This window comes from Elephantulus edwardii, unplaced genomic scaffold, assembly GCF_000299155.1.
Source record: "Elephantulus edwardii isolate Elephantulus edwardi_28Jun2011 unplaced genomic scaffold, EleEdw1.0 scaffold00031, whole genome shotgun sequence".
In the NCBI taxonomy this organism is placed as follows: domain Eukaryota; kingdom Metazoa; phylum Chordata; class Mammalia; order Macroscelidea; family Macroscelididae; genus Elephantulus; species Elephantulus edwardii.
In genome coordinates this window covers 11,044,498-11,070,192 of record NW_006399781.1, presented here as the reverse complement: position 1 = coordinate 11,070,192, position 25,695 = coordinate 11,044,498, and the positions used below count along the sequence as shown (strand labels likewise).

General features: G+C 44.9%; 1 protein-coding gene across 3 annotated transcripts in view; it reads left to right on the top strand.

The window, feature by feature from the left end:
- DGKG (diacylglycerol kinase, gamma 90kDa) overlaps positions 1 to 25,695 on the top strand; it is a 281,772-nt gene that overhangs the window by 196,211 nt on the left and 59,866 nt on the right. For all 3 annotated transcript variants that reach the window (XM_006884101.1, XM_006884102.1, XM_006884100.1), the window contains one exon: positions 5,431 to 5,521. In XM_006884101.1, coding sequence (XP_006884163.1) covers positions 5,431 to 5,521 — 91 coding nt within the window. The remainder of the gene's footprint in view (positions 1 to 5,430; positions 5,522 to 25,695) is intronic.

The window sequence follows — 25,695 nt, the reverse complement described above, 5'->3', positions numbered from 1 at the left end:
CAGTTCAAATCCCCTGGTAACTCAGAAAGAGAAAGATGGACAGTCTCCTCCCATGTGATTAACAGCCTCCCAAAACTCACAGGAGGGTCAACCGTGAGTCAATTCCAACTGGATGACAATGAGTGAATGAATAAATAGCTTACATTCTTGGGAATGTTAGGGCACAACGGTGGCCTAGTGGCAAGAAGCTGAGCTGCCATCCCACAGGCACACAGTTCTAATCCGCCAGCTGCTCCATGGAAGAAGGATGATCAATCTCCTCTCATGCAATTAACTGCCTCTGCAAACCCTGCCAGAGGGTCAGCTGCGGGTTGGTTCAACTCAACGGCACACAATAACAACAATAACATTTTTGGAGCATATTGTTGTTTTTGTTATTATGTACTGTCAAGAAGGAACCAACCCACAGCTGAGCCTCCAATGGGTTTTCAGAGGCTGTATTAACCAGGAGATTGCCCGTCTTTCTCTCCTGGAACAGCTGATGGATTTGAAATTTCATGTCCATAGGTCCACAGTGCAGCTTCTCATCAGAGCTCCCTCTTGGTGAGCTTATTGGGCATCAAGTAGTGTGTGAAGTACTCTACAGCCATCTCATTTAAATTTCTCAAATACACTGCAGCCTCCAATATGAATTGAGGCCCAATGTCAAGAAGACAAAGATTCTCACCACTGGACCAATTGGCAGCATCAGAATGGATGGCGAAGAGATTGAGGTTGTTCACAGGTTTAGTTTGCTTGACTCCACAGTCAACACTCTTGGCACCAGCAGCCAGGAAATTAAAAGACGCATTGCCATGGGAAAGTCTGCTGTTAGGGACCTCTCCAAAGTACTGAAGAGCAATGATGTCTCTCTGGAGACTAAGGTGTGTCTGATACAGGCCATGGTCTTTGCAATCACTTATTATGCATCAGAGAGTTGGACAATGACCAAGGAGGACAGAAGGAGAATTGATGCCTTTGAGCTGTGGTGGTGGAGAAGAGTATTGAGAGTACCATGGACTGCTAGGAAAACAAACAGATTCTTCCTGGAAAGGGTTAAACCGGGTGGCTCTTTAGAGGCAAGGATTCTGAGGCTCCATCTAACATACTTTGGACATGTTGTAAGGAGAGACAGGTCCTTGGAGAAGGACATCATGCTGGGGAGGGTGGAGGGATGGCGCAGGAGGGGAAGGCCCTCTATGAGGTGGATTGATTCAGTGACTGGGGTTATCGGGATGGGGGTGTCAGAGGCAGTACGATTGGCACAAGACAGAGCAGAGTTTAGGACTGTTGTACATGGGGTTAATACGAGTCACAAGCGACTTGACGGCACATAACAACAACAACAACAACAACCCTTTGAGGTAAATTATTTTATTCTTTCCAATTTACAGATGAAAAAAACTGAGGCTTAAAAGGTTAAATAACTTACCAAAGGTTACACAGGCAGCAGTAAACATTCAGCCAGCAATAGAGGCAATGCTGGTTTGATCCCCTCAGACATTCTGTGGTATTAACCTAGCCATGGCCTCTTAACCTTATTATATCATCAGAAAAGCCATTTCTGGGCAAAAAATATCTTGTTGCTTCCGGAAATTTTTATTAAAACTCTAAATCTCCTGGCAATAACTTTCAAATGTCATGATTCAGACCAGCAGTGATATTTGAAAATAGAATCATAATGCAGGTCTCCTGGCTACCGTGATGCTCTCACGCCTGGAAAGGAGCGCTCGACCTTGACATTTACGACAATTTGTGTTTTCCCCATTACTTGGTCTTTTGCCGTAACTGGCCACTGAAAGTCTCTCACCCTCATTCTTTCCTCTTTGGGGAATCCTTCCTTTGAGCTTCAACCAGCTCTGCCATCTCCCACAGGTATCATTTCATGACGGTCTATAACTGTTTCCTCAAGTTCCATCCACTGACTGCTTATCTAATGATATCTGGACACTCAGGCACAGTGCAGATCTCCAGGCCCCATCTCACAGCTATCATATAGAATCTCTACTGGCTGGAGCCCGGGAAACAGCATTTTAATCCCATTCCTTGGGTAATGTTTGTGAACAATAATGTTTGAGCCACCGTTGCAGACTCCAGACCCTCGTGATTCAAAGTGTGATCCCTAGACCAGCAGCATCAGCAGCTTATTAGAAAATGCAGAATCTACTGAATCAGAATCTGCATTTCAAACTAAACCCACATGACTATGTATATGGAGAACCACTAATCTAGCATAGTGTTTCCCAGCGGTTTTCCACATCTTGGAAACATAAATACATAGAACATGGAGGCATTTGTTTGACACACTGGGAGGACAGGTGAGAATGTGTTCAACCTGGGGTTCAATGTTCCCCAGGCCTCACCTCTCAACCTTTTAGCTGGGGGGGTGGGGGAAGCAAACCTTAGCATTTACCCATTAAGAGGCTCTGGTCTTAAAGCATGCCCAGTTCTTCTCATTTTCTTCATAAAACATAATACCTTTAGACTTTTCTCCTTCTTGTCTTTGTCAGTTATCATTTCATTTCAGTCAATGAGGGTCAGAATGATTACTTCCTAACCAATGCCACCAGTTGCCACTGACAACAGAAATAAGACATTGTGGTGGAGTCTGAAATGACTCATGGTCCACCCTCCAGCAGGTTTTCAGAGACTGCAAATAACACCAGAGGAGACTGCCCATCTTTCTCCCAAGTAGCAGCTTTTGGATTCGAACCTCCTGTTTTGGGGGATGGCAACACAACTCCTTAACCACTAGGCCACCAGAGCTCCCTTAGTTGCTACTGAGTTGCAACATCAAGGTGATGATCCTCTGTAGTCTGTGCTCTGCAGAGTTTTCAGGGGCCTTTTCTTTTTAAGTAGCTCAAACCCTTTGTCCAAGGTAGCTCTGAATGGATTCAAACCTCCAGAACAGTACTTTAACTATTTGCACTACCAAGTGGCTTCACCCAAGACATTTCCACATAATGCAAAAGCACAAGCTCATCTTCAAATTCTAGGTGGTTGGTGGTGGTGTGTGCCCTCAAGTCAGAACCAATTCATAGCTGATCCTCCAGCAGGTTTTCAGAGGCAGTGGGTTGCACAGGAGGAGACTGCCCATATTTCCTTTTTGGAACAGCTGATGGATTTGAAATGTGTGCCTTTGGAATGGCAGCGTAGTTCCTTACCACTGAGAGACGAGAGCTCCCTCAAGTTCTAGGTAGACTCTTTAAGGGAAGTCTCTAAAATGTCGTCTGCTTATGGCCTTGGGGGAGGGATGGGAAGAATCAAGAGCCCTCATCCCTCTGAGGAGTTCTCCTGTCCTCTAGGCTTGCATATCTGAGAAGGATCAGTGGCCTGTAAGGTGGCTTCCTCTCTCCTGAGTGCCAAGACCAATGTGATTTGCTTAATCCTTCCTCAGCAAACTCTGTCAGTTTGTAAACTGGACAGGTGTTCTTCTTCTTAGCCAGCCTGTGATAATGGGGTGACAACTGGGTTGGAAAGAATAGAATACCTTCAGAAACACTCCCTGCTGGGACCATATGATCAAAATAACTGTCAGGACACACCATCTGACTTAGCAAAGACCACACAACTATGTGGGAGCCCCATTTAAAATTTTTTATTTTTCTTTGCTTTAGGAAAGGGCTGAAAAATTTACAAGTTCAAAATGTTGAACTCTGATTTTGAATGAAATTATGACATGCCATATTCCTAAATAAAGGGAAGTTGTTCTGTTGCTGGGGTGAGAGGTAACCTCATTGCTTTGATCCTTCTCTCTCCAATGGCGAGTGATCTTGAGCATTTCTCCATATGTCTGTTTGCTGACTTTTATCTTCTCTAGTTGAGGGTCTTCTCTTATTCTCTCATTTCACCCTAATTGGCTTGTTTGTCTTTTTCTTTGTTGAGGTGTGAGAGTTTTTTGTAAATTTTACAGTTTAGTTTCTTTTCCAATTATGTCATTGCCAAATACTATAGTTTTCAACCTATGTTGTAGTTTACTTTCTTGTCAAATTATATTATTGTCAAATACTTTTTGAGCTAGGTTAATTTTTTTTTTCATGAAACTCTCACGTTAATCCAGATACAACAAGGGGGTCTTTCTCCTGTTCTGACTAGAACTTTCAGAGCATAGTTCTCAGTGAAGCCAGAGTAGTTGTAATGTCAATGAGAAGAATGGGGCTTTCTCTAAGTCTCTAGTGAGAATAGTTGGGGGAGAGGTGGGGGAGGACTTCCATTCCTTAATCATCTGACTACTAGATGCTATAAACAATATGGATGAGGAATACTGAAAACGTAGGCTCTCAGTCCAAACAGCATGTCCATTCCACATGACCACAGGCAGTCCCTAGATTACTAACAAGTTCCTTGTCTAAGTCTATCATTAAGTCAATATGTACGTAAGTTTGAACAGGCAAGTACTGTACACATTTAGCATCAGTTAGTCAAATGTTTATCATAGCACATAGTGCACCTTTCTATGTGGAAGAAGCTTAAACACTGCCAAATACATGAAAACACCTTTACTGTAATATAATACAGTAACAATAATATTTTGGTGCATGTTACAAAGTAATGCTTGTTTATTGTTTATTACATGCGTCTCTGATTTTTACTATTAAATTGACCCCTGAAGAATGCGCCAGTCAGGGGTACCCACCTCCCACACAGTCCAAAATCTAAGTTAAATTTACAGTTGGCCCTTATATAACACGGTTTTGGATGGCATAGGTCCACTTAAGCATGGATTTTTTTTTTCTATTGCTATTATGGTGAGATCTAGTCTTGGGGTGTTTTTTTGTTTGGATTTTTTTGTATTTGTGTATTGTGTGTATTGTAATTTATTAATTTATGGGACAAAATGTGCATTTTGAAAATTGAAAAAATATGCTTTTTAAATGTCATTCAAATAACAATTAAAAAAATTTTAATATGGTCAAAACCAAATGTCATGTGATGCTAACCATCTCCACAAGAGCAGGTCATCTACCCAGTAAATTATATTTGAAGACAAACTACTCACACTGAGATATTTAATCCACGCAGCATAATGTCACAGATACTTGAAACACTTAAGCTCCCTAGGAAAGACAGCGACAGGGGAGAAGTGTCTGGATATAGACGGACCTGATAACTTATACCCATGTTGTTTAAGGGTCACCTGTAATAGGCTTTCCAAGGGTTGGTTCATAACTATGTTGTTGTTGTTGTTGTGTACTGTGCAGTCGGAACTAACCCATAGCTGACTCTCCAGTGGGTTTTCAGGGACAGTAGATCACACAGGAGTTGACTGCCCATCTTTCTTCCCTGGGACAGCTGGTGGATTTGAACCACATGCCTTCAAGTTGGTAGCACAGCTCCTTACCACTAGGCCAGCGGAGCTCCCTTTGTATCTAGGAGTTGTATGTTACTTGTATGATTGTAATCCAGTATGGCCTGTGCAGATGTTGAGCCATATCTCTCTTTGTGGTCCAGGATGAAGAATAAGCTGTGGTACTTTGAATTTGGCACCTCAGAGACGTTTGCTGCCACCTGCAAGAAGCTCCATGACCACATAGAGTTGGAGGTAAGTTACCAAAGGAGAGGACACTCCCGGGACTGTCACACACGTATCCTTAGGACCTGATGCCTCCTCAGGTCTTGAAGAGTGGGCAAGAGTCCATCCCATGCTGCATCTCCCTCCTGTCTCCCACCGCTGCTGCACCTCCCTCAGAAGGTTGCAGTTGGTGGGCTTGCCTTTCTTGGCCTGCCCTGAAACTTTTGGGGTTTGTAGACAAAAAGGCCAATCTCCCATCCATTTCTTTGTTCAGTCATCCTCCCACTGTGATCTTATTGGTTTCAGATTAAGGGCAGCTTAGCTGCCACCAATGCAAGGAAAGGGGTTGTTACTGGATGGTGTCAGTGTTCCAAAAAGTCTCAAACTGGTGGCCACATGGCAATGGGGGTAGGGACGTGCAAGTTAGGGCCAGAGGTATCCTCATACTCCTTAACTCATTTCTCCTCCTCCATCTATGGAGAAAAGATTGAAACTCTCAACAACTTCATCTTGCTTGAATCCACAATTAACACCCTTGGTACTAGCACTCAGGAAATCAGAAGATTACGCTAGGAAAGTCTGCAGTTAGGGTCCTCTCCAGATTATTGAGGAGTAATGATGTCAGTTTGAGGACGTAGGTGTGTTTGATTCTGGCCACAGTCTCTCCCATCACTTATTTGAGAGCTGGACAGTGAATAAGGATGACAGAAGATTTGATGCCTTTGAGCTGTGGTGTTGGAGAAGAGTGCTGAACATCCCATGAACAGCCAAAGGAACAAATACATATTTCTTGGAGAGGGTGCAGCTGGAGTGCTCTTTGGAGGCAAGGATGATGAGGCTTTGCCTCACATACTTCGGGCATGTTGCTAGGAGGGGCTATTCCTTAGAGAGGGACATGATGCTTGGAAGAGTGGAGGGTCGGCGATGGAGAGGAAGACCCTTGACAAGGTGGACTGACACAGTGACTGCCACAATGGGCTCTAGTGTGTCAAGAAGTATGAGGATGGCACAGGATAGGACAGGATACAGATCTGTTGTTCTTAGGGTCTCTATGAGTCATACTCGACTCAACAGCACCTAATGACAAGATCTCTCCTATTTCCAAGCTGCTGCTAGGAGATGACTCACATCACAGGATTGTGTCCTGTGATGTGGCATGGGACCCCACACTCAGGAGAAAAGTCCATGCTCTGTTTTATGCTCTGCTTTCACCCTCTTGCAGACCTTGACAACATTTGAACAAGAAGTTCCACCTTTTCGTTTTGCACTTCTCAATCAGGTAGCCAACCCTTCTCAGTCACTCTTGTTTGACTAACTTCCGGCACTTGTAGCAGCTTGCCCAGCTGAGAGAATTTGCCTGTGGGCTTCCCCTACCAGGGTGATAGGCTGCCCACTTCCCACCCCCTCACTCGGCTTCTGTTGTTGGCTCTCGTGGAGTCCTGTCATGGTGTCCTCTCATTGCTGTGATGATTTCTCTTGGTCTCTGGACACTTGAAAGCCCAAACTTGTGCGCACACCAGCTCTGTGTCCACTTTGCATGACCTCTGGCCCACTGGTTCCCTTACCATGGTTCTTCCCCACCCGGCCCACCTTCCCATGAGAGTCAGGCCTGGAGCGTGGTTTTCACTTGAGAAAAACAAATGAAGAGGCAGCCAGGATGGAACTCTCCAAACCCACCAGCTTTGTCTCTGACTGCCTCTCAAGTCACATGAGGCTGGGCTTCCCTTTGAGGAGAAGAGTTTGGCCTGAAGCAGTGTAGGAAAGCCCCACCACTCCCTGCCGGAAAGCAGCCGATTCAGCCCCAAGTCAAACAAAACACAAAGCCAGAGGTTCTGTGTGCTTCTATTTGACTCATCTGCCTGCCTCTCCCCACTGGTTGCTGGGTTACGGAGACACCAGAGTGGGAAGAGAGGATCCCAGCTAATCCTCTGAACTTTTGGCCAGCTCAGGCAGAGGCAGAGAGGCCCAGGAGCCTGAGGCGAGTGTCCGAGGTGGTAAGAGGCTCTGACTACTGCACCTGCATGAGGAGGCAGCCCTCCTCTATTTACATATAAACACTGCCTGGGCACTGCAGCAGGAAGGAGTGGCCTTGGCAGAGGACCCTGCGTGGCCAGCACAGATATGGATGCATTTTTTCCTGTTGGCACAGTCCCCTGGTGGGGTCTCTTTAAATATACCCCAAGTGAGGGACAGCCCTGGCCTGACCACGGCCAGCTGCAGGCACAACAGCGAAGGCTTGTTCTGCCTGCAGCTGGCCTTGAAACTGTGCCCAGAATACAGCTCCCTGGCCCCCGCAGCCTGCCCTCTCAGCTCCAGGCCCGGTTGTGCCCAGCAGTCGCCTCTGGGGCTGAGATGGGTGTCTCTTCTTCAGCCACAGAGGAGGGCGGGTGGCTTGTTGCTAAGGGCACTAGTGGCCTCTGCAGAGATTGGAGTCTCCTCTCTGTGGGGTGGGGATGGGGGGTGGGGGGTTCGGAACACTTCCTGTTTTCCTTATCTCTCCATAATGAATCTTTTGAGTATTTATTCAACTCAAATAGGGTGAGAAGAGGGAAGGTCATGTGACAAGCAGCTTCTGACAGCCTGCAGGATTGGGGCAGGCACCATTTCTGTATCCTGAGAACAGGGCTGGATGGTTAGTGTATTACAATGGGATGTGAGGAAGAAGGACTTAGATAGATGAGTAGAGTGAGGTGTGAGTGTGAGTGTGACAGATATACAAGGGGCCTGCTGACAACACAGGCAGATGTTAGAAAGTCAGGGGACATCAGGAAGAGCAGACAATAGAAGCTGGGTGATGAGGCTGGAGATCCGGAGACGAACTCCCTAGTTTTTCAGACCACACTTTACACTTTTCAAAGCCCTGCCATAGCCCTTACTCCATAGTCACACGACAGCACTGTGAGCGAAGCAGACCAGGTATTACAATCCCCGTTTACAGCTAAGCAAAGTGGGGCACTGGGGTTTAGCAAGATAAAGAGAGGGTAGAGTAAAGTGTAAAGGGAAGAAAGAAATCACCTGCTTTTTGGCTGCCTACCATAACATATTATCATTTTATACAGCAGCCCAGAGAAGCTGGTAGTATCCACATTATTACTTTAAATCAGGAAGCTGAGGTTTAGCTGTGTTGTGTAACTTGAACACGACTTCATTACTAATAACTGGAGAGAATCCAAGTTTTCTAGAGCAAGTTCAGCTTGTTGTTGTGTACCATAGAGTCTGAACTGTCCCAAAGCTGACTCTCCAGTGGCTTTCCAGAGGCAGTTAATCACATGCAAGGAGATTGCCCATCCTTCTGTCGAGCAGCTGGTGGATTTGAACTGAGTGTCTTAGGGATTGCAGCTCAGCTTCTTGCCACTTGGCCACTAGATCTCTCAAGTTTAGATTATCCATTGCCAAATAAGTTGATTCTTTGTGACCATATAAGAAAGAATACAACTACCCATCAGAATTTCCAAGACTCTAAATCTTTACGGAGGCAGCTAGAAAAGCTCATCTTTCTCTCTTGGAGCACCTCGTGGATTTGAACCACCAACCTTTCAGTTAGCAGGTCAACACTTAATCCACTGTAGCAAGAAGACTTTCACTTTTAACTTCAAAGACCAAATTCGAAGCCACCACCTTGATATGGTTCCAATTCATAGCCTCCCTCAATCTGATTTCAGAGACTGTAAACTTGGCAGGAAGAAACTGCCCATTTTCCACCTGCAGATTGGCTTGTGAATTTGAACTGCTGACCTTTTGGTCAGTATCCTGATACATTATAGGTTACACCATCAGAGCCCCTAATGTTTAGCTTGGAACTCAATAAATACACATGTGTCTAATGAGTGCTTGAACTCAGGACTTTCTCAGCATAGCTGCATGGTTGCTTCCTCTTTTACTATCTATAAACATTCTAATCGCTGTTGCGTTGACTCTGACTCATGCGATCCTGTTGTGATAGGGTTGAACTGCACACTCATGGGCTTTTCAATGGCTGCTCTTTCTGAAGGAGATCACCAGAAACTTTCCTGTAAGTCCCCTGTTGGAAAGGACTCGAACTTCCAACTTTTTGGTTAGTAGCCAGGTGCTTCAACCATATGTCCAACTTCAGTTGAGACAGTTGGTCATCTCTGCTGAGAATTGCCTAGCAAAAAACAGACGCCCAGACCTTGCTGCTACTGAGAAAGCCTGGATTCAGGCTGGACTAAATAAAGAAAATCAGATGGCAAGCAGCCTCAAGGCTTACAAAAATTTCTTCACATACCATCTCACTTTACACCGATCCAGGGAACACACAGGGCAAATATTATGGACCCTATTTTATGGGTGAGAAGACTGAGGCCAGGTGATTCAGTGGCTAAAGTAAGACTCACCAAGAATAGACGGTGTCGATTAGTTTCTTTCTTCTTGTTGCTGTTTTGAGTCACCTTGGTAAAAGATTACATAGAAACCTTCAACCTAAAATAAGCAAGGAAGGTCTCCATTAAACGCCTTTCACCTGGAAAATGGCTTGTTTCTCTGAGGTTAGCTGCCGATTCTCCACTGCCTTCTGGTTCATTCCGACTTACACGGCCCATGTGTGTAGGGTGGGACCTCACTGCATTTGGGTTTTCAAGACTGAGCTCCCGAAAGGAGATTGCCAGGCCTGTCTTCTGAGATGTGCCCCTGGGTGGGTCTGATCCTCAGTTTCTTCATGGCAGGAAGGGAGGATGACCTGAATCCCAAGGCTGTTTGTGATTCTGATGAAAGTTTTCCGGTCTTTTTATGTATCTAGCAGTAGGATGTCAAAGGATCAGGCAACATTTCGATGTATTGTTCACAGGGTCTCTGGGTCGGGGTCAACTCAACAATCCCTGACCCCAGCCACAAAGCAGTAACATGAGGTGCTTAACATAATCCTCACATCTTCTAATCAACTCTAAGTGCAGGGACAGATGTTGTCTCTCCAGAGAAAGGGGCAGAAGCTAAGAAAAGGGAAGGCCTGTGAGGGTTCAAGTCACGCTTCAGATGCACATTTGCCCAATTCTCAAAGAATCTCCAGTGTTTCAGAGCTATATCGGCCCTTGAAAAGGGAGAGGGAAGGAGCTGCCCAATGGGTAAGAAGTTGTGCTGCTAACCCAAAGGCCTGCAGTTAGAATTCACCACCTGCTGCTCAGGAGAAAGATGGGAGGAGGTGGAAATCTCCTCAGATGCAGCTTACCCTCTGAAAACCCACTGGAGACTCAGCTCCAGTGAACACACACACACACACACACACACACACACGTTCTTGAAAAGCTTGGTCAGAAGCAAGTCCTTAACTAGGCCTTGCTCCAAAGAAGCCCCTGTTCCACTGTTGTTGGCGCTAGTCGAGTCAACTAGGTTAAAATCTGTATTTCAGAGAAGGGATCTGATGTCAACCAGTTCTCAGCCAGCTCATCTTGTATTCATGGTCTCATTTCTTTGCTTTATCAGATAATATTAAAAACAGGTATGATATGCTTACAGTTCTTAAAAAAGGAAGGGAGTTCTAGTGGCTTAGTTGCAAGGAAGCTGCACTACAATCCCGAAAGCTTGTGGTTCGAGGTCACCAGCTGCTGTGGAAGAAGGATGGGCAATCTCCTCCTGCATGATTAACTGCCTCTGAAAACCCACCAGAGGGTCAGCTATGGGTCGGTTCTGACTCCAAGGTACACAACAACAGCATTGAAAAGGGAGCAGTCAAAAATTCTATGAAATGCTTGTTCTAGATGCTTCTTCTGTGGCACTGCAAAACAAGGCCTGTGAAAGTTAGCCCTGTGCCTGGAACCTGGTGCCGATTAATGCTGTTGACTCTAATTAAAAAACTGGCATATCACACGCCCACCTCTACCAGCCTATCACCATCCCTGGCCTAAGGCAGCCTTTCTTGGTACCATCTCCTTCTCAAAGCAGCCCTTGATGTTCATTCTAACCTAATTTCACCTGAATAAATAGGTGGGGATGGGTGAGGGAGGGACACAGTGAGTCACCTCCCATCCCAGGCCCAGAATAGCTTCGCAAAGGTTTTTAGACACCTCAGAGTTCTACAGAGCAAACCAGCCAGGCTTCATATCCAGCAGTCTAAAAATTTTTCTTTTCACGAGCTAAAAAAAAAATTACAAACTTCTGAAATTCCTAGATCTTTAATCTAGTATTTAAAACAACCTTCACAAGGAAAAACTAGTTGGTTTCATAATGTGGGCCTCTGAGTGGGGTGAATAGGGAGTGGGAACAAGTCCAAATTAGGAAGTTAGTCCAAAAATATCTGTTATCCAGTATATTTTGAGACTCTCCACCCAAGAATTTTCAAGAGAAAAATTACAGAAAAGTCCTAAGACTCGTAAATCAAGTGCTCTCATTTCCCCGGCTCAGACAGAGTAGATATCTATCAACACTTTGTTTTCTTTTCTCTGAGTCTTTTTTTAAACCAAATAAACTAAATGTTACAGATTAGTTGACGTTTTCCGCAGTCCCTTCGTGCTCTGCAGCTTGCCTTTTCCGCTTCCTTCTTGAGTTCTCTCTCCCCATGCCAGCGGTGGCCGCAGCTCCACAGAGCTCCACGCACAGCCCATCCTGTGGTGGTGAAGGTCAACAGTGCTGGAATTTCTCATGTTCTGCTAAGGAAATGGCCCAAAACTCACTGTCATCCTGTCCAGGCTAACTCCCAGTGACGCTCCACTAGTTTCCAAGGCTACAAATCTTAACGAGAGTGGACTGTCCCATGTTTCTGCTGAGGAACAGCTGGTAGATTTGAACTCACAGCCTCTCAGTTGGCAGTCCAACATGTAACCTTGTATCACCAGCACTGAGAACATTATGGGTAAATTATTTTGAGGACTAGTTTAGCACATATGCTAAGCCGAAGATGTGTTTCTAATCCCTGTGACCCAGCAGGTGTCTCTCCATCTACCAAGGTCTATCGATTGGATTCTGACTCATGACCGCCTCATGTGTGTCTGAGAGAATTGATGCCTTTGAGATGTAGTGCTGGAGAAGAGTGTTGAATATACTATGGACTGCTAGGAGAGCATACAGGTTTGTCCTGGACAGGGTGAAGCCAGAATGTTCCCTGGAGTCAAGGATTCTGAAGCTTCGTCTGACATACTTTGGGCATACTGCAAGGAGGGACTGGTCCTTGGAGAGGGGCATCATGTTTGGGAGAATGGAGGGACGGCACAGGAGAGGAAGACCCTCAATGAGATGGATCAATTCTGTGAGTGGAATGGTGGGAATGAATGTGTTTGACACAGCAAGGTTGGCCCAGGATAGAATGGCATTTAGGGTTCTTGTACACAGGGTCGCTATGAGTCACAAATGAATCGATGGCACATAACAACAACAACAACATTATCCCCCATTCACAATGCAGAAAATTCAGAGACTTTACAGATGAAGCCATTTTCCCAAGTTTACTCAGTAAATTACTCTCAAGCTCCAGCTGGGAGCGTTACTGTATTTTGCCTTGGCATCTACCTTCAGCACCACATAGCCTTAAATCAGAGCAGAGGAGATCTTCAAGCCTTGGTCTCCTCTGCCGTGGGCTGAACCGTCTTCTTGACTTGGGCAAGTAGTCTTGGAATGTGGAGTACTGAAGGTGGGCACTGGTAAACCTCTCCCCCGAGTCCTTCTGATTCCAAGGGGAATAAAATAGAAGCATAATCATGGAGACAAGAGACTTGAGAAGAACATTAGAAGGAACTTTAATTCTTGGAAAATAAAGCTTGCCACTGAATTAAATCTGTGTACCCAGCAAACCCTATGGGAGCAATAGAAACGCTTTTTCACAGATAGAATTATCACCTTCCGTATGGAGGACCCTGGTTCAATTCTAGGCCAACGTCCTTCATGCACAGCCACCACTGCCTGTCATTGGAGACTTCCAAGTTGCTATGATGCCAAACAGAAGCTTCCCAACCAAGGCAGATTAATAAGAAAACGGTGGAGATTACTTCCAAAATTCTGGCAATGATCGATTACAACAGGGAACATTTCATTCCATTGTGTATGGGGTAGCTATGATTTGGGGCCGAGTAGATAGCTGGCAACACTAACCCTGGAGTACAAAGTAAGGCTAGATAGAATACTTCAGCAGATTTTAGATTCCTCTTTCTAGTCTACACTTTTCTTCCATTGAGCCCAACAGGAAGATGTGATGAAAATACAACATTGTCCTCAATCAGGACTCCGTCTGGCCAGGATCCTCACAATCAGAGCCAACCCAGTCACCTCTTGTCACTTCACATTTCTTCCTGACCATCCACCATTTATCACCCCTCACGTCTATTCATTGCCAAGAGGGGCCAGTCTTCTGGAAAAGGCCTTATGCTGGGAAAGGTAGAAAGTCAGAAAAGAGAGGAAGGACTTCAACAAGATAAATTGACACAATGAGTGTAACAGTGGGCTCGGGCGTATCAGAGACCAGTGCTGAAGATATGGCCAATCTCAGATCTGTTGTTTGGAGGGTTGCTGTGGTTGGAGGGTCTCTGTGAGTTGTAGTCACCTAGTTGGCACCTAACAACAACTTCCATTAATGTACTCTTAGTGGGAGAAAGATGGGCAGTCTCCTCCCATACAATTTACTGCCTCTGAAACCTCGCTGAAGGGCCAGCTGTGGTTCGCTTCTGACTCGACAGCACACAGCAACAACGTATGCTAAACGCCTTTCCTGGAGGCAGAGGTAATTCAAATTTATGGTGGAAATATTTCAAAAACAGAGAGAGGAGAAAAGAAAACAACCCGCAACCTCACCTCCTAGGAGTTACTACTGCGAAAGTGTTAGCCTTGCTTTCATTCTGTCATAAAATTAGGGAAGTTCGGCCTTGGTATCTTCTATATTTGGCTCTGGAGGAAATCTGGGATTCTTCAGCTTTCCTAAATCTTCATCCATACTATTAAACGCAGCTCTGTCCTCTCCGTCTTGTCACCTCTTTCAACAAGGCTCTGACGGCGTGTGTCCCTGACTGATGCTTAAACTCTCTAGAAATCTCTAAGGAAACTTCGTTCCTGTCAATGTCCCTTATAAAAAAACATTTCTTGTTTGCTTGCCATTTCTGACACGTAACTTTGCTCTTCAAATGGCTCTCTTTTAAAATTTCCTCCCAGTTTCACTTCAAGCCTCCATTCATCGGTATGCCTTTATTTTCCTGTGTTTTTCCACTTCCTTTGTAGTTGGTGAATGGGGTTGATTTTCTTTGTCTTAGAAGACACTCCGTGTCTTCTAAGGACTTCGGGAGAGCTTTTAAAGATTGATTTCCATGCCTACATGTTCATAGTTAAGTGATGGGCAGCATATCTGGTAGACACACAGAGGTTTCAGATGCTAGTGGTTGGAGTTGCAGGATCCAATAATAACTGGGCCATGTGCACACCTATAATAGACTTCTGGGAGATCTGTTAATCTTGGCCCCACCGAGCTTAAGCTTTCTATTGTCAAGGTCTCCTAGTGCCCATAGAAATAAATTTCCCCAGGTAACTTTTACCAGAAAAATTGCAACTATTTAAGTCATAGTCAACTCCTAACACTTCATTGATCCTATTATTTCTCTTAGACTTTTTATAGGGTGGGGGGAATTTATGGATCTTTATTATCACGTTCCTGAGGTTTGGGGACCCTCAAGAAAGGAAGCCATTCTGATCCTTTCCTTCTTATAGACGTGGGTTATTTAACAGACATTTGAAAATACATTCAAATATGTCCTGTTGATTAAAGCAGCTAGACCTTTGTTTATCTGTCTTAGCCAGTAGAATCATGAACTTACTGATCCTAGTCTTCACCAGAAGAAGAATTAATAGAAGAGATGGCTCTGCTAGGAAGGGAGTGTAATCGGCCAGGTGATTGGGTCAGTATCGCCATGCACACATAAATGTGGTATCTCAAGGCCACTAGAATCAACAAGTTAATAACAGCAGCAGACACCTACTGCGTACTTACCATGTGGCAAGCACTTTCTAGTGCTTCCTACGTCATTTTATCTAATCCCCATAACAACTCCGAGGAGTGTGTATTATTTCCACTGTGTACACAAGGAAACTGACTCTCGTAAAGATAAGTAAGTGCTCCCATATCAGATGGGCTTCTCACCTTGATCTGTGATCTCACATCCATGTACACACACACACACACACACACAGCGCCACAGGACCCAACCCCAGCGCGCTCACTGGAGCAGATGACATCTGCTCTGCGTGTCCACAGCAGACCTGATACATACGTCTGTTTAACTGACAATGGGCTTCCCATTCAGAACTTGGCGTATTTATTGGGTAGTCAGCTGTCTGAACCAAGGATTATTATCATCCTTGTCCAGTATTCCCAGGCCTCATGCAGTCCCTAAAACAGAATAAGTGTTCCATAGTTACTTGTTCATTGTAAAATTGAGCCAAAGTGGGGTGGGAAATCCCACAATAAGTGTGAACGGTGATAAAAATCACTGTATGCTCAGCCTCAAGTTGTACCTTTTTGCTGGGAGCCACCAAGAGAGGAAGATACTCCATTTGTGACACACAGGGAGGTGGCAGATCCTGCAGTGGCCATTCAGCCCCTTAACTAGCAAGTGGGAAGGCGTCCCACGTCCTTCTCCGAGCTGTCGCTGTCGCAGGGACTTCTGAAAGTAGCAGTGGGTCAGGGACAACTGTGAACCCAGGACAGGAAATGCCAGGGCTCTCCCACCTCTTTCCCACCAAAGAAGTTAAGACCGTGAGTGGGCAGAACCCATATGGCAGTGAGAACGCTGGGCGGCTGTGGGGTTGGAGGAAGCGAGAGTGCAGGGCAAGCAAAGGGGGTCTCCAGTCTGAACCTCTGTCCTGACCCAGAAGTCTACCTGCCCCTGAGCAATGCCAGACACCAATTCCCATGGCCACCAGCCCTGCCATGTCTGTGGGAAAGCCTGGCCCCTCAGAAAGCCCCATCCTTTCCATATCAGCCTGAGCACCCTTGACATTTAGTCTGTTAATCTCAACATACATCTCTTCTCTTGTTTCATTTTCTTTCACTTGGGGAAGATGGCGCTTTGAATAGGAAACGGCTTTGCCCTCTTTCCAGCTCTGAGGCAACCCACCACTGTGAGCTCTGAGAAATAGCAGTTTTGTTTTGGAAACTGGCACCCGGTGCAGGCTCACTCCTGGAAATGAATTTGGTGCCCCCCGCCCCCCGCCTCAGCTGCAATGTTCTACTTCCAGCCTCCCTGCCAACACCCCCTCCCAGCTGCCCCCTCTCAAAGGCACCATTGTGCCTGCCTGGCACAGCAACAGAGGAAGGCTAAAGAGGAAGAAAACATTTTCTGCCCATGGCATGTTCTTAAGCAGGTTGTGTGTACATTGCTTCAGTGCAGCATTCCTTGAACCCACACAGACCAGCCAGAACTCCATCATCCCTGTCACAGATGGAAGCCACTTTCCAGTCTAACTGGTCACCATGGCTCCTCCTGGGGGACAGAAAACAAGCATGTGGATGGACAAGGCTGAGAGATCAGGTCACTGTGACACCTTCCAGAACAGGGTTCTTGCCTGCTGACACAGAAGTGAATGTTCTCCCTGAATCTCTGACCTGGAAAGGGATTTAAGCCCCCTGACCACTCCACAGGGATGTCTGGAAGCCTCATCCATAGGAACTGCCCCGCCAGCCAAAGGTTCACCTCTGAGTTAGTTCAGATCTACCAACAGCTTCAAGGGAGAAAGACAGGCAATCTCTTCTTATGCAATTTACAGACTCCAAAAACCCACTGGAGGGTTGGCTATGAGTCCATTCTGACTTGATGGCAATGGGCTGGAGGGGGTTTTGACCACTCCCCAGAAGGATTCATCCGGCCACATTCTGAGAAGTGAGTACCTCTTGAATATGCCAAGGATAGGAAGGATGCTCACTACTTTGTAAGAAGCCCGTCCCACTGGTGAGCAGCTCTGATTTCCAGAAAGTTCCTTCCAGTATTGAACTCAGATAGAGATGGTGTGTCCAGTTCATTGCACATCCTTCCCGGTCAGCACTCAGTAAAATGTGTGGAACAAAACAGGTGCTCAGTGTTTGTGGACTGTATGCCTGAATTCCTCAGCCATTAGATGTATTTCCACACAAAGGAGCCCTGGTAGTGTGGCGGTTAAGCATTTGGCTGTCAACCTAAACGTTGCCTGTTGGAACCCACCAGCTGCTCTGCAAGAGACGGATAAGGTAGTCTGCTTCATAAAGGTTTCGTCTTGGAGGGAGTATTAGTCTGTCCTGTATGGTCACAAGTCAGAATTGATTAAGTGGCAGTGCATTTGTTATTTGTGGGGTTACAATTCATCTTCACTCCCAGCAGCCTCAGTTTCCCTATCTGACTCTCTATCTAGAACCATAGCTTTCTTTACCATTCTTCAACTCCATTTTTCTCAGTGTCCTTGTGAAAGTGAAGTGTCAAATTCTCTGTATTGAAAATAGTCCAGATATGGTGTCATAGGTAAGAAAGTCCAAGAGTCACAGACATCAGTTGACATTGTTCTGTGATATGGGCCATACTGATTTCATCATCTGTACTCTAGGAAGAAAGCCAGCAGGTTCATGAAGCCTACTGTGGATATTCAGAAGTGTAGAAAGGAAGGACCTTCCTTAGTTTAACTAAGCCAGTTGTTTCCTCATTTAAAAAAAAATTAGACTATAAATACTGACACTGCTTATTTTAAAAATTAGATGTAAAATATAGGAAAAACCTTGTGATAATACTGATATGTACGTATTATTCTTATAGCATGTTGTTGGTTGTTGTTGTTGTTTACCGTCAAGTTGGAACCAACCCATGGCTGACCCTCTGATGCGTTTTCAGAGGCAGTTAATCGCAGGGGAGGAGATTTCCCATCCTTATCCTGCAAAACAACTAGTGGATTCAAACTACGTGGCTTTGGCATTGCAGCACAGCTTCTTGCCACTAGGCCATGAGAGCTTCCTTTTCATGGCTTAGTGGTAAGGAATTGTGCTGCCAATATGAAGGTACGTGGTTCAACTTACCAGCTGCTCTGCAGAAGATGGATATTTTCCTTCTAGGCAATTTACTGCTTTTTAAAACCCCTGAGGAAACAATGAATGAATGGAAATCCGAAGTCTCTGTAAACTTTCATTAAAATCAGTAAAAAAAAAACAAAAACCTTGGAGGGTCAGCTATGAGTCCGTTCCAACTTGAAATACACAATAGCAACAAGATTGTATTACTTATATACATTATTACTATGTATTACGTTACTGTACATATAATGTAAATATATATAGGACACTCTTGCTACAGAGTTCGCAGGGAGCTGCTAACCCAAAAGTGGTAATTCTCAAGCAACTCAAATCTACCAGCAGCTCCTCAGGAGATGGATAACCTGTTATGTGATTTACAACCTCAGAAAACTCACCATTATAAGTCATTATAAGTAGGTTCTGGCTTTAGATCAGGGAGTTGTGTTTATTACTATTTGTACATAGATGTCAGTATTACCATATAATGCTATATAAAGTAGTAGTTGTAGGGAGCTCTGATGACCTAGTGGTAAGAAACTGTGCTGAAATCCCAAAGGCACATGGTTCAAATCCACCAGCTGGTCCACTGGAGAAAGATGGGCAATCTCCTCCTATGCAATTAGATGTCTCTGGAATTAACCTGCTGGAGGATCAGTTATGGGTTGATTCCAACTTGATGTACACGACAACTGCGGTAGTTGTAGTCTCTAGCAACCTAGAGCAGATAGCATCTTCTAAAATGACATAAAATGATCTTTTTAAATACAATAGAAATCTTGTCCTATAAGATTTCCCTACATGTCAGGTCTTTCTTTTTATTTAAAAAGGCAGATATTGCTAGTAGAACTAGTCAGTCTCTTCAATAATGTCAGTTTGTCCTTTTCTAATGGTGTAAAAAGAGCAAGGGTTGCATGGGTACAGCCATGCCTGATCTTTCCCAACCCCACAATGGAGAACTGGCAACAACACAGCCATGCCCATGAGGTCAGCCATGTCCTCCATGTCCCGAACCTTTTTGCTACTCATCTCAGCATCAGTCTTACTACTCTACTGGGTCTAAAATCTGATGTGACTGCTCACAGAACCATGTTAGAGAAATCAAGAAGCTATAATTCAAGTTGGCAGCAAGACACAATCACTCAGTCAGGACATCTTCCAAAATGTGCTCATAAGCCTTGAACTTCATGGCTTCAGACTAGTGTTACAAAACTCTGAGTCCTGCCAGTTAAGGCTCCCCACCACAATCCAATTCTCTAACAAACTTGGGCAAAAGGTTCTTAGCTGCAGTTCCATGACATAGCAGTCCCAAGGTCTGTTCTGTCTCATGTCAAGTCTCTGATTCTCCACTGTGGCTGCTATGGCTGCTGTTCCCATAGATCCTAGTCTGGCTTGTGCAACAATCTCTGCCCCCAAAGGACTCACTGTATTCTCTTGCTTCTTCTTTGCTGTTGGTTGGGAAGATCTTCAAATTGTGCTGCTGGATCTGGCAAGACTAGCCAATCCCCTTGTGGCTAGACTAACACACTCTACTCACATATTCCCACCTATCCACATGGCAGAGTCCAGTACAATAAACCCTTAATACCACAAATGGTTTGCATGAGGTTGGAAGCTGTGCTACCAATACTTCAAATAACAACAAGATCATCCATAGTGGTCAGGGCTCAGTAGAGCTTCCTGCCAGAAGACAGAACAGGATGAACGGTCTGCTGATCTTCTGAAAATTCGCCAGCGAAAACCCTATGACAAAATAGTGCTGCAACATGAACCTCTTTCTTTGAAAAAACTGTAAAATATGCTGTAACCACAATGGGCACACTGCCAGCAATGGTGAAGATGGCACAGGACTGAGTGGTGCTTCTTGCTGTTGTGAAATTTCCATGTTGGATCTGACTAGTTGTAACTAACAACAGTGTCTGTCTGCACCCTGCTCCCATGGTCAGAGTTATGTCAGCAACCCCTCTGTCCTTCCCGTGCTTACCTGAGGCTCTGACATGACACACGAGTATCAAAGGAGGCCACACGCATCTCCTCCATCCCACATCAGCCCATCAGAACCCTTGTTCAGGTGAGTCTGGACATCCTCCACCACGTCCTCTACCTTTCTCTTATTTCCCACTAGAACTGGAATATGATTTTCCTAGACACTGACCAGCATTCCCTTACTTCTTTCTTCAAAAGAAGTATGCTTCTCATTTTGCTCTACTGGACTGGGAAAGGGATGCAAGATCCTCAGATCAATGTCCCTCCACTACCTTCAGCATCTTCCTTCTCCGTTCCTCCTCCCTGCCACTTTTGTTGTTGTTATTGTGCACCGTTGAGTGGGAGCTGACCCATAGCTGACCCTCCAGGGGTTTTCATAAACAGTTCATTGCACGAGGAGATTGCTCTTCTTTCTCCCACAGAGCAGCTGGTGGATTCAAGCCGTGTGCCTTTTTCCACAGTCCCAATTTCCTCTTCCCTCTATGCAGTCATCCAGCAAATTATCACTGAACATTTTCTCTGCTTCAACGTCTAGAAAAAACCTTTTCCTCAGTCACAGTGCCCTTTCAGATGCCATCTTTCTGATCTCTCTGGTTGGCCACCAAACAGTCTATACCTCTCCCTACCACTCACCCTAGAGGGGCAGGTTAGGCTCCAGGTCTCCAGGAGAGAGCTGTGCATGATCTGGGCAGACCCCTTACTAACCTAGACCTCAGCATTCTCCTTTGGAAATTAGGCATGATCTCTATATTCCAGCTGAGCTTACCATCCGAACATTTCCTTGCTTTGGTGAGTATCAGTCTCGCTGCCAAAATTCCCCTTTGTGAAGTTACTCATGACTTCTTGATTGGTTGCCAATCTGAACGATCTCAGGTCTCATTCCAGATCAACTGACTTTAATTAGTTCTATGATGATGGGCAATTCTCTTAAGCTTTTAAACCTCAGATTTCTTATTTCTAAAATGAGGAGGTTGAACTAAGTGGTCTTTAAAGACTCTTTGAGGTCTCTGATTCTAGGAGAACACAGATAGAGAAGAGATTCATTTCTGGAGAAGGAACAAGGCAAATTCATGGAGAAAATTATATTTGTAGCAACTTAAAGGGAAAAAACTTAAAGGCATAAAGGAGGGCCCTGTGGTGTCTTCAAGGGGAAAATAGTCACCCTTGAGTTGACTCAACTCAAACCCCATGTGTATCAGGACAGAATGGTGCTCTGTGGAGTTTAAGATTGCTGATTTTTCTGAAGCAGATGACTAGCCCTCACTTCTGAAGCATCTCTGTCTGGACTCAAATTTCCAATCTTCCAGTTTGCAACCAAGTGCAGTAACCACCTAGGGGCTTCTTTCCTGCTGTTAGTTGTCTGACTTTAATAGTGGATCTATGCAAAGATCATCAGTAGATAATGGGGAACTTTATGATGGAAGATTCAGACTGTCAACACCTGAACCCATTGGTCAATCAAGCTTAACATCATGGAAAAGTGCCCATCAATCTATGTGCCTTCAGATGAGATACAGTGGGAATTAGATACATCATAGCCTCAGTGATACAGTACTTTTCTTTTTTAAAAATTCAACCCTGAATGTTGTTATCAAACCTCTAGATCTGTATCACTTTTGTGAAAAAAAGACAGGGATAGACCTGAATATACTAGAAGAGTCTCCAAGGATGCAATCAATAAAATCTAGAATCTGGCATACCCTGCAGCCTTGCTACTCCACGTGTGGCCCACAGACCAGCAGCAACGGGCAGTGCGTTAGACATGCAGGCCCAGGCCCCACCCCAGATGACCTGAATCAAAATCTTCATTTTAGCAAGACCCTGAAATGATTCATAGCACATTAAAAATTTAAAAAGCACTGCTGTTCAGAACAAGTGACTCATTTCCTTTGATAAATAAAAGGCAAGATGTGGAAAAAAAAAAAAGACAAGGAACTTATAGATCAAAAGAAACCTTTTTTTCTTATGTGGTGATATATCAATGAAATACAATCTGCAAGCCTTTTAAACATGCCAACTATTTTTTTAAAAAAGGATTATGAAGGAGGTTTGGGCAATGTTTGTTGATATTAAAGAATATTGTGTGATAATGGTTATGTGGGTAGCTGTCTCTGAGCTTACTCTGACTCATGATGATCTTAAGTACAAGTGAACGAAATGTCACCTACTCCTGCATTGTCTTCCTGACCACCAGCATGGTAAAATCCATCCCACTGGCTCTCTATTTCACTAAACAGAATGTCTTTCCCCTGCTAGAGGAACTCAGATAGTTATAGTATTTGAGGTGGAGCCCAGATTTGAAGTCAGTGACTGCTCCATTGTGTCCGGAAGTGTGAGGATGGCACAGGATAGGACAGGGTTCAGATCTGCTGTTCATAAGGTCATTATGGATTATACTCGACTCAGAGGCACCTGATAGCCACAGTGTCCTTCCACCAGCTGCTTCTTGAGAGAAAGATGAACAGTCTCCTTCTGGGCAATTTACAGCTTTGAAAACATGCTGAGGTGTCAGCTATGAGTCAGAATAGACCCTGAAGCAATGAGAGAGAGAGAGAGAATGTCCCTCCAGTGACTGAACTTCCTAAGGAAGTATTTAAATCAAGCAAGTTTGACAGTGTTCTGGTGTCATTTTTACTGGCTAATCTATATGCAGAACAGATCATTTGGGAAGCTGGGCTTTATGAGGAGGAATGTGGCATCAGCATTGGAGGAAGACTCATCAACAATCTAAGTTATGTAGATGATACAACCTTGCTTGCTGAAACTGAAGAAAACCTGAAATGCTCACTGCAGAAGGTCAAGGACTGTAGTCTTCAGTATGTATTGAAGCACAACATCAAGATGACAAACATTCTCACCACTGGGCCAATTGGCAGCACCATGATATACGGAGAAGAGATTGAGGTTGTTAACAATTAGAACTTGCTTGACTCCACAATCAACACTCTTGACACCAGCAGTCAGGAAATCAAAAGACTAATTGTATTGGGAAAATCTGCTGTCAGGGATCTCTCCAGAGTACTGAAGAGCAAAGATGTCAGTCTAAAGATTAAGGTGTTCCTAATCACCAGTCCATGGTCTTCACAATTACTTACTATAACTATGCAATAGAGAGCTGGACAATGACTAAGGATGACAGTAGAAGAACTGATGTATTTGAGAACATACCATGGACTGCCAAGAAAACAAATAGGTCTGTTTTGAAGAGTATGAAGCCAAGTTTCTTCTTGGAGGCTAGGATTTTGAAGCTCCATCTCACATACTTTGGACACATGGCCAGGAGGGACCTGTCTTTGGAGAATGGCATCATCCTTGAAAGGGTGGAGGGACAGCACAGGAGAGGAAGACCCTGGATGAGATGGAGTGATAATAGTTACTAGTACAATGGGGGTAGGTATGTCTAAATCGGTGAGACTGGCTCACGACAGGACAGGGTTCAAAGCTGCTGTACATAGGGTCACTATGAGTCACAGGCAATTGGACAGCACATAACAACAACAATTTTCAGACGTAGGTAGCCCAGCCTTTCATCCTAGTCTGTATGAGACTGAGGCTCTACTGAAACCTGTCCACCATGGCCAGTCTTTGAAATATCAGCAGCATAACTTCCAGCATTGCAGGACATGTCCACCTCCACAGTAGAAGGCCAACCTGATAGACAAGTGGTGGTGAATGATAATGGTATCAAGCAATTTTTTCATCATTGTTGTCATGTAAAGAGGCATACATATGTATTTACAGATGAATGTTACAGTATCCAGGATTTGCTGTAAGATGGTTCAATATGGAGACGGGAAGAGGTTAGGGTAGAGAGGAAACAAGATTAGCTGAGAGTTGCTAAAAGCTGAAGCTGGATTTTAAATGTGAGAGTTCTTATTCTCGCTTCTTAATGTGCTTGGAAATATCTATAATAAAAATATGGGGTGGGGGGCATTGAGAAAATTCAATGAAGATAAACTAAAAATCCTCACTCCTGTGGAGTCTTTTCCAGCTTGTGTAGAACCTGCTTGGGGCTCAGAGACCATGAATCCCAAGGGGAGGAGACTCCCATCTTTCTCCAGGAAAGATGCTGGTGGATTTAAAGCACCAGCCTCTGTTTAATGGATATGAGGCCACTGGAGCTCCTGCACTGAAAATGGCAGGAAAGACTCAGAATAGGCAGCACATCTTCAAAGCAAACACAGTCGGGCAGAACTAAGAGACACAACAAGCCGCATTCAAAGCAAAAGAACTTAAACCCAATCCCTGGCATGCTGAATTGAGGTCAGAAAAGGGAGAGTTCCCTCATTTTTGCTAAAACCAGAAAGAGGTCATCAAGTAAATTGTGGGATCCCTTCTCTGAGGACCTTCAGAAATAGGATGAAGGGATCTGAAACAGGGGCAACCTTGCTGAGGGGTGGAGGTGTTGTTACTGCTTTTTTCAGCTTTTTCAGATTGCCTCACCAGGCAGCCCTGAGGAGCTCCTGCACCAATGCCCTGCCACTTGCCTCTTTGCTCTTTGTAACTTTCTTGGAGTTGTCCTGGATCTATTCAGAACGATGGTGATTTTAGGGATCCATGAGCTCCTGAGAGTTGGGGAGGAGAATAAATATGAACTCCCAAGTCATCTCATTTGCACACAAATAGATTTTGTCCTCCCAACCCAGTCTCTGGTTAACTGCACACAGCCCCTCCACCAAACAAACAAACTGGCGATGGTGCCTCAGAACAAAACCAGTTCAGAACCCGGTCTTCGCAGGGCGACCAGAGTTCACTGTTGCTGACAGCTACCAGCAGGGTCTGGGAGGAGGCAGTGCTCACTGCCCTCAGGTGCCAGCAGATTCCTGAGCAGCTTCCCTGAGGTCAGGACAGGGCTGGCCTCCTGCTTCCATGCCTGCATCACCTATAACCTGGGGGCACACTCGGTGAGCGAGCAGGTTGAGTGAGGTGGAGGGATGTGGAGAACATGCTGAAGCTCACTGCCCAGAGAGCTCGGGTTTTAGTCTCATACATACTCAGCTATAAATAAATACCTGGGTCCTGCTGCCACACATATGGCCTCAACCTTACACCAGACCACTCATTCTGCCCTAAATTACATGCACACAAGCACACATGGAGTTCCCACGGAATACCAACTCTTCTGTATCTCCTGTAGAGCAACAAGTGGCCCCGTATGGTTTCCAAAGCTATACGTTTTTTACACAAACAGACAGCCTCTCTCTCTCTCTCTCTCTCTCTCTCTCTCCTTCCTTCCTTCCTTCCTTCCCTTCTTCGTCTTCATCTTCTT